The 9907-nt window shown below is 42.2% G+C and overlaps 1 protein-coding gene across 1 annotated transcript in view; it reads right to left on the reverse strand.

Annotated features, from left to right (window-relative positions):
• Positions 1-4825: 4825 nt before the first annotated feature.
• LOC138154585 (coiled-coil domain-containing protein 50-like) overlaps positions 4826-9907 on the reverse strand; it is a 43532-nt gene continuing 38450 nt past the window's right edge. Inside the window, exons 9-11 of the mRNA XM_069079556.1 lie at positions 8168-8268; positions 7450-7547; positions 4826-6043 (exon numbers count right to left, since the gene is read on the reverse strand). Coding sequence (XP_068935657.1) covers positions 5904-6043; positions 7450-7547; positions 8168-8268 — 339 coding nt within the window. The 3' untranslated portion in view covers positions 4826-5903. The remainder of the gene's footprint in view (positions 6044-7449; positions 7548-8167; positions 8269-9907) is intronic.

Below are 9907 nucleotides of genomic sequence, written 5' to 3' on the forward strand. Positions count from 1 at the left end.
GAGTATCCTTTGGAAGAGACAGGAGAGGAGAAGAAGGCTAGCTGGGGGTACCATCCATAAAAGAGCTGAGGAGGCAAAATCAAAGACCACAAAAGCCTGGGTTCTGTGACTTCCTCCAGAAGACTCTCCAGAGGGACACGACTACTTTGACTCAGGGGCTACGCCGTTGGGGCATCCACATTGGGAATGGGCTCAAGCTGGCCATGCTTTGTTCCCCTCCTGGCTATGATTGAGGCTATTATCTTTGTCATGATGACTCAGCTGCCCTTTCATGGAAGTTCCCTCAGCTCCTGGGGTTTTCTTACCCTGGAATATCCCTCTACCACATTTGCTTCTTTCTCCCTCTGGTGAGTTCCTTTTGGGTTCTCCATATTGGGCATGGGCCCAAGATGGCCATGTTTCATTCCCTGGTGGAAGGAGATTAGGGAAAAGTTCCTGAGATGAGCTTTGAAGAAAGGTACTGATTCTAACAGGTAGAAATGGGGGAGGGGGCACATTTCAGGCATGGTAGAACAGCTTCTACAACCACATAGAGGTGGCAGAAGAAATGTTCAGTGAAGGGAATATTACATTTCCTCCAAGGTGGGGGGAGGGGTGAGTTCCTATTCAACAAAGCCCTGCTTGTCCTTGTTCCCAGACCCCTGTTTTGTCCCCAAGCCCTTCTTTCTTCCCAATATCGCTCTTTCTTTCTTTTTTTTTTTGAGGGGGAAGGCAGGGCAATTGGGGTTTAGTGACTTGCCCAAGGTCACATGGCTAGTAAGTGTTAAGCGTCTGAGGTCGGATTTGAACTCAGGTCCTCCCGACTCCACAGCTGGTCCTCTATTCACTGTGACATCTAGCTGCCCCAATGTGGCTCTTTCTGACCATCCTTCCAGTCACTCAAGTTTTCGAGTTGGAGCCATCCTTAGACTTTCTCCTTTCAGTTTACATCACTTCCTTGTATCTCAATTTCTTTCTCTATAAAATGAAGAGGTTGGACTATATGACTTTTACGGTTCCTTCCACCTTGAAATGGAAGACTCTGATCTCTTGGCACCCATCTGTGTGGGATGAAAAATCCCATTTAAAATTTAATAAAAAAACACGGAAATTTCTTAAGAAAAAAACAGGAAATTTTATTCTCTTTCCCTGAGAGAAAAGGGCGGTCCTCTCCATGATGGGTCAAGGAGAGGAGGCGTGCAATGTGGGGTGAACAGAGGTTTTTAAACCCTAATACAGCAGGGTCATATTTCCCCCATTGTCCCTCACTCCCATTGGTTGGGGGGGGGGTGAGTTCGGGCTGTCCCTGACTCTTACTGGCTGGGAGGAAGGGCCCACAGAGTCAGGAAAGCACACAAAGGACTGAAACTAGGTGGGGGTCGAAAGACTCCTAAAAGGGCTTGCTGATGATTGACAGCAGAAGTGAAGGGGAGAGGGAAGGGTGAAGTAGACAGTTAGAACTGACACCAATTTATATGGCACATTCTGAGAAGTTTTCAAGTTTTCACTCTGCAGACACACCCCACCCATATTTCCCTTCACCAGAGGCCACCAAACAAAAACCGATGATTGTAGAATCATAGATCCTTAGAGGATATTGTCCAAACCTCTCTTCCTACAGATGGGAAAACTGAGATGTAGAGAAATTAAGTGACTTACTCAGGGTTACCTAGATGGCAAGAGGTAGGGCTGGGATTCAAACCAGGTCTGACTGCTTGTCAGATGTGCTTTAGAGATAATAGCTATTTGGGTGCTTCTTAGACTAAATGGTTACTGAGGTCCCTTCCAAATGCAAAATTTTGGAATTTCTTGAATTCAGGTCTTCCTTACTCTAAAACCATCTCTCTATGCACTGCTCTCTCAATACTCTGTGCATGTCTCCTAAGAGACATGTGTATGAGGAGGAGGGGGGGGGAGGGTGAGAAACTTTTTCATTTTATAGATAATCTCTAAAAGGTCCCCTTTGTGACTGACATTCCATGATTCATTCTAATATGCTAATGACAGCAATGGATTGCTAAAGGCCAGATGAGTCACAGAACAAGGTACCCATGACAAATTCCAAAACTTTAGAATTAGAAAGTACCTGGGAAATCGTCTACTCCAACATCTTCCTTTTGGATGAGGAAACAGGAACAGAAAGGTCCAGGGAACCAGCCTAAAGTCACTCATCAGATTAGGATCAGAGACACAATGTAAACTTGACTCCGGTCCCAGGGCTTTTGTTTTTCCAATCTCAAACACTTCCTCTTTACTCACTTAGGAGTCTTTTCTTGACACCATGGCATTTCTGGACCACTTCAGTGATACAACAAATCCAGCGTTTTTCTTCACGTTAAAAATAAAAAGTTACTAAATCAGCCCATTCCATCGATAGCAGAAATAACATGTAAAGTTAAATTAAGGAACAGAAACTTCTGATACAAAAATAAAGCAACCTCACCCAGATCTCTTTTTGAGATTAGTTTTTATCTCAGTAAGAAGGGCAAATGGATTTGAGCTCTCTATCTGAGGCTTCTAAATTAAGACTTGTAAAATTAGCAGTGACCTTCTTCCTCTAGCAAGAAGAGGGGCCTATAGATGTGGAATGTGTTTTACACTGGTCCAACAAGGTCCCCATGGCTTTGTTGAAATGCTCTCCTTTGGTACGAGGAAGGGTTAATCCAGAGTTAGAGTGGAGTAAAGGGGAAATTTGTTATTGTTGTTCAGTCATATTTCAGAAGTGTCTGACTCTTTGTGACCCCATTTGGGGTTTTCTTGGCAAAGATACTAGAGGGGTTTGCCATTTTCTTCTCCAGCTCATTTTAGAGATAAGGATCTGAGGCAAATGGGGTTAAGTGACTTGCCCAGAGTCACATAGCTAGAACTATCTGAGGCTGGATTTGACCTCAGGAGGATGAGTCTTCCTGACTCCAGGCTGGGTGTTCTATCTACCTGTCCCAAAGGGGAAATAGTTGTGGTTCAAATATAAAGTGCAACAATAAAATTAGGGGAAAAAAACCCACAGGGTGAAAAATGGCCAGTTTTACAAATGTCGAAGAATTTCAAAAGCAAACACCATCTCTTTCCAACACATTTATTTTAAGAAGAAAAGACCAACAGGGCAAATGGAAAACATTCAAGGAATTTAAAACATCACCGGCACCTTTTCTAAAGGCAATGCAGGACTACATACCATCCACATGAAGGACAGACACATGCTACTTGACAGAATGGGTTTATATGTTCAAAATAAAATCTTTTCACACTGTGTATATTACCCATGTCAAAAGCAATCAATCATCCAGGTCCATCTTGAGCACAAATTACTGCATGCAAATATTATGTTAAACTTTGGGGTACTGACTCACCATACCCTTCAGTCTGTACTTTCCGGTAGACCTCCCTAAACTCATTTTTAGGGGGGTAGTTCCTGGAAGGATCTTGTGCTAAAAAAAAAAAAATCTATTTCTGTGCTATGTCTCCTTTTAATGATTTCCTCTTTATTATTATCATTTGCTTTTTGGAGGGCAATTGGGATTAAATGACTTGCCCAGGGTCACACAGCTAGTTTTTGTGTTAAGTATCTAAGGCCAGATTTGAACCCAGGTCCTCCTGACTCCAGGGCCGATGCTCTAATCACTACACCACCTAGCTGCCCCTAATGGTTTCCTCTTAAAGAAAATGTGTCACATGATATTTGTTATTAGAGTTCAAAGAAAATTAGATTTTTCCTAAAGCACTAAGGTCCTGGTCAGGCTTCTGGACCCAGGCTTCTTCCTGAGGCTCCTAGAGGACATTCCTGTCCTCCTTACTTCAGGTTCAGTTTCCTTCAAGGTTCAGCTTTCTTCACAGGAACTTGTCCAAGTCTTCCTAATCCTTTGCCTTCTTCCTCGATTTCTCATGTATCTACTTATCTACGTATAGGATATACAGTTATTCCTTCCACATCACAAGTGTGGATCAGCATTCGAAATTAAATGGAAATTTATTGGGAGTTTTGCAGAAGCCACAGACAACATGCAAAGACCGGCAGATGACACAGAGCCTGTGACCAAGTACTTAACACAAATTTTACAATAAAGCATTGTAAATGCCCCATAAAAGAAAAAAAAAATTCAGACCTTCTCTGGTACAAAGGGAAAACCCGAAAGTTTTACATGGATTTTCCAGATTGTGAGGGCACCATACCCCTAACCCCCACTCTCTACCCCCATGTTGAAGGGATAAGTGTATTCTTCCCATAAAAAGTAAACTTTTAAAGGTCAAGGACTGTATTTTTTTTGTTGTTATTTTGCCTTTGTATCCCTTTTGCCTGGTATGTTGCCTTGGCATGTAGCGTCCTTTTAATAGATGCTTGTTGGGTTGACCTGGCTAGTTCCAACTGGGTTAGTCTACACTGTGTTCAAAATACAAACCTATCTTAAAATTATTGTTTCATGTAGAGGCATTTTCTCAAAGATGATAAGACACATTTGGGCACTCAACTTACTATTTCTGTTTGTAGATGGGATTTTTTCAGCTGAATTGTTACGCTACTTTCTGGTAAAAGGAAATCTGAAACTGAGAGTAGCTAGGAAATTGATTTATTGAAGTCTGCAGTTTCCAATTCCTACTCTCGGGAAATGTGCTTCTTGCTTCCTCCCTTTTCTCAATTTCATTTTCATTTCCTAGAAATACATTTTCCAAAAAATATAACTAGCACAGGTTTGGCAAAAGTGGAGGGAAACCAGGCATGAGCTCCCTTAAAATGCAAGAGGAAATATTTGCATGAAGCACAAAGGATACAGATGTATGTAAATAGTGCAAGAACTAATTTCAAATGGATTTATCTTTCTAGGAAATACATGTCTGACCCAGTCACAGAGATAACTAGGGGAAAGAACAACATGGGATAGAATCATGGGTATCAATGGGGGTATAATGTATAATGGTTAGTCTCCACATTTTTTTTCAGGGGCAGAGCCTATTTATTATTTAAACCTTTATAGTCCTTTCACACAGTCGGTAGCTAATAAATGCTCATTGGTTTTAAGGATGTTGGATAGAAACGTGCATTGGGCATGGTACAAGACCACCCACCCCTCCCATGACTTCCTTAGTGAGTCTCCATATTTTCATTGACTTCTTCCTATAGATTAGACTAACATGCTCTGAAATAGACATGCCACCCAGAGCCTTCCATTCACTTTGGAGTTCAGTGCTGGAAGGTAGAGAGAAAAGTGCCATATTTTATGTAGTATTTCAGCAGAAGAAACCAGGAAAAGGGTGGTTTACTAAGAGGCACCATGGTTCTTTCAGTTCTACATGGCACCAGGATGGTTTCAATCCTATCTGATTTATGAAATCCTCCCTCTGCCCCCTCTAGTCTCATAAATCCAAGATCAAGAACTTTGACATTTTTAAAGCAAACATGTCACAGGTAAAAAAAAAAAGAGAAAGATGACATCTTCAAGAATTATAATAATAACAGATACCATTTACATATAGCACTTTACGGATCTTGTTTGATCCTCACAACAATCCCAAAAGGTAAATACTATGATGATCCCCATTTAACAGAAGAGGAAACTGAGGCAGGCAGACGTTAAGTGACTTGTCCAGGGTCACACAGCTAGTAAGTGTCTGAGGCTGGATTTGAACTCAGGTCTTCCTGACTCCAGGTCCAATGCATTATCCACTAAGCCATTAGCTGCCTCTTTATTCACTAAAACCATTTTCCAAACACACACACACACACGCACACGCACACACACGCACACACAATAACTTAGGAATCAAGGTAACCCAATAGGGCCATGAAGTCATTGAAGGACATGGCAAAGTAGCTTTTGTGGTCCAGGGTTTGATTGGACATGAAATTTAACTAAGTTTCCCTTTGGGGAGTGGGGGAGTGAAGAGGGAAAGGGAAAGGGGGCAGAGTGGGGGGAGAGAGAAGCTTTATCTCACTGTTGCTTACAGGCTTCTTTCTTGTCTTTGGTTTTCTGACGTCCTGACTGACGCTTGGTTGGTGAAATAAAGGCTGCTTCAGGGCTTTCCTCATTATACTCAAAGAGACCCTCCACTGGAACCGTATGGGCAAGAGCTGAGGGTAGAAAAGGGGAAATAATTAATGTAAAAGTATTAGCCGGTGGCCAAGAATGTTCTGCTCTGCATCTGTTGTATATAGAAGGATCCCAACAAAATGTTGAATATTTTAAAAATTGTCTTTTGTTTGTAGTGGATAGAGCACTAGTCTTTAAATCAGGAAGTCAACAAATATTTAGTAAGTGCTTACTATGTTCCAGGCACACCAGGAATACAAATGAAGGGAAAAAAACCCCAAACCCTAAACAGTCCCCAAATAGAACAAAACTCAAGGAGTTCACAATCTAAAGAGGGAAAATATTAATGAGCTAAGATGTATATGGTGGCAAAGTAGATAGAGTGCCCAAACTCTTCAGTTCAAATTTGGCCTCAGACATAGCTGTGAGACCCTGGGCAAGACACTTCCCCTGTTTGCCTCAGTTTCCCCAACTGTAAATGGAAGGAAATGGCAAACCACTCCAGTGTTTTTACCAAGAAAACCCCAAATGGGGTCACAGGGAGTCAGACAGGACTGAAATGACTAAAGAACAAGGATAAAGACTGTGTGATGATGAAAAAAAGGAGGAGGAAATTACAAGGATGATGATGATGATGATTACACAGCAGTACAAAATTAGAAAAAAAAAACTCGATTCAACAATCACTTTAATTAAGTGATCATTAAGGTGGTTACCCTGGGAGAAGATAGAGATGCAAAGATAAACCTTGTTCTTAAGGAACTTACACAGATTGTAAATTCGTTAAGATGTATGCTTAGTTAAGAGAGGGGAAAGGTACTAACAATTTGGAAAAGGTTTCCAAGGTAGGAGGTGGTATGTGGGCTGAGCCTAAAGATTCTTAGAAGTAGAGGGGAGGAGAGCAAGCATTCCAGGCATGGGGCACATCACAGGCAAAGGTAGGGAGGTGGGAGGAATTTCCTCTACTGTGTTTTCTTTTTTTATATCATCACACATACTCTATCCTTCGGAAGAGCTGGACTATTGGTCTTTCTTACGTAGCGTCTCTCTGGTTGCCTTTAAAAAGAGGAAGGGATGATGCCTAGCTCAGGGAAAGAGAGCAAATGGGTTAGTTTGGCTGGAATGAAGAGTATAGGAAGGGAGTGATATGTAAAAAGGCTGGAAAGGAAGCCTGGAGCCAGATCGTGATAGGCTTGAAATACTTCATACTTAGAGCTTTACAACAATGGAGAAGGTCATCTGGTAGGGTATGGGATGCCCAGTCACTGAAGGTTTTCTGAAGGGACCAGACTGACACTTGGCAGAGATGCCACAGGAGGGACTGAGGCTTGGAGAAGGTTGGACCAGGTGCCATGGATTGTGCCTGGGGGATCTCAGACACAGCCAAGGCTATGTGCTGAATTCTGGACTGTGGATTATTTAACTGAGTGTAGCAGAAAAAGTATACCTTGAGAACTGACAACAGGTGCATCAACTGGCGGGTCTGTCCCACTTGATTTGAATGTTGGGTCTAGTTCTTCAGCAATATTACGAGAAAACAGCTGCCTGCAAAAGTGTTTAATAGAACAGTGGGCATTATTAATCTGAAGGGGTTTTTCCCCCCTTTCGTTAGGATATTGGTTTGTGGAATTTTTGTCGTTATTGAGACTGGGACTTTCTAACTCAGCCAGGCTGTAAGTGCAAGGGCCACTTATGGGCATGGCCCCAACTGCTGATTAGCATGAAGTTTAACCTCTTGTTTTTATGACCTTCCAAAGAAGAAAGGAAGGAAGGAAAGAAGGAAGGGAGGTAGGGAGGAAAAGAGGGAGAGAGGGAGGGAGGAAAGGAGAAAGGAAAGGAAGGAAGGAGGGTAGAAGGAAGAAGTAATGTGGAAAGGACAGAGGGAGGAAAGGGGGAAGGGAGGGAGGGAGGAAGGGAGGAAGAGAAGGAGGAAAAGAGGGAAGGAGAGGGAAAGAAAGAGAGGGAAGAAAGGAAGTCTTTTCTTGCTGGTTTGAAATGAATTATTATTACAAAGGAAGATGGTAACTTGGAGAAGAATTTTCCCTATTCAAAATACCCTTCTACCACCGGAGCACAAACAGATATTCCATTCCCCCTTTCCACCCTCACCATGGATGAGTCAGGAGAAAGAAATGTAAGACTCTGGTTTGAATAAGGCTACCTACTTTGTGCTGTGTCCCTCAGATCCTTGGGCTGGGAATTCGGAACACTCTGGAGGTGGATCTCTAGCAAGGGGCAGGACCTCAGAGTCTGGTGGTACTTGAATCTGTCAGAAAAAAGAAAAAGATGCTTGTGATGGAGCCATGGTATGGTGGGTATAGAGCATGGTCTTTGCTGGGTGCAAATTCCATTTCAGGCACTTGTAAGTTAAAAGATCTCCAGTTAATTATTTAATCTCTTCCAGCCTCGTATCCAGGCTATCTGACAATGGGTCCAGAGTGCTTTCTTACTGTTTTGGGAACCTTCCCCTCTCTGTATGTCAATTACTCCACAAGAGACACTCCATCTCCCATCTCCAGGAAGTTTTTCCTGGCTGCCTCCCATGCCTGGAATGCTCTCCCTCCTCTGAATGCTGAGTTCCTGGACAGCCGGGACTATCTTTTACCTTTCTTTGCATCCTCAGGGCTTGGCACAGTGCCTGGCACCTAATTGGCACTGAATAAATTTTTGTTGATTTTGTTGATTCTTTTTGCTCAACTATAAGGCTCCCTTCCTTCTGGAGAAGAGGGAGCTAAGGAGAGAGAAAAATCAATTTTTATTAAATAAAAAAATGAAATTTGATTAAAAATATAAAATGCACCTTTGAACAAAGAATTCAACAGAAAAATGGCAGGCAGGAAACTCCCCACCCCCACCCTACTGTCCAGGGGATTGCTGATGATTATGATAAAAAGCATTGAAGGAGAAATCTGTCGGTAATGTTACCATAAATGAGCAAGAAGAATCTGGAGAAGTCCTTCAGCTAAGGGTGGTCGTGAGCCAATCCTTCGCCAGAAATGGGGCTGGCCAAATATGGAAAGTTCATGGGTCTTAAGTGCTTGGGGCTCATTAAAGCTCATTCAATGAGTAGAAAAATTTCATTCTCTCTCTTGTCCCAAGTTTAGAAACATCATGGTCTGTATCATTTAACCATTTGGGATCCGCTGCTTAGCTTGGATTAGCTCAGTCATGAAATAAACTGAAAAAGGCAATCTTCCCCTTCCTCCTTCCCCCCCAAATCACAGAAGTTTATCCCAACATTCCCAACTTTTACATGACCAACCCTAGAGTGGGAAGGGACCTCAAAGGCCATCTAATCCAACCCCCTCATTTTATAGATGAGGAAACTGAGGCAGTGACAGTCAAGGTCACACAGTCAGCATTTAGGCTTGCAGATTTAGAGCTGGAGGGGACCTCAAGGGCTATCTAATCCAATTAATCAACCCATTTTTACAGATCAAGAAACTGAGACCCAGAGAAGAGAAATAACCTGCCCAAAGCCACACAGGTAGCAAGTGATTGGGTCAGCATTCGAACTCAAGTCTATTGATTCCAAATTCACCACTATCATTCCTGTCTTAAACTGTTGGTTTATTATTGTGCTATTTTTAAAAAAATATCCTTCCTCCAGCTTTAAGGAAGTGGTTTACTTCTGTATTTGATTTAGCCACAGGGCTGAAAAAGCAATGCCTGAGAGAATTATTTTTCCCTAGAGATATCTAGAGATAGTTACTTAGTTTTCACTTTCAAGCAATAATTCAGCTTTTCCCATACAAGTACACTTTGCTACTATTCAGTACGTGTGGCTGTCAAAGTTTGGGTTAATGAGTAAAAGTTATAAGAGAAAAATAGGAACATAGTATGACTCATCTTCTCCCGAAGAGTGTCAGTCAACCGGCCATCAAAGCTGATTAAAAAGCCCCTTT

This window comes from Petaurus breviceps, unplaced genomic scaffold (genome assembly GCF_028583685.1).
Source record: "Petaurus breviceps papuanus isolate PSGF00001 unplaced genomic scaffold, PetGlider_PUasm1.0 91041, whole genome shotgun sequence".
NCBI classification, from domain to species: Eukaryota; Metazoa; Chordata; class Mammalia; order Diprotodontia; family Petauridae; genus Petaurus; species Petaurus breviceps.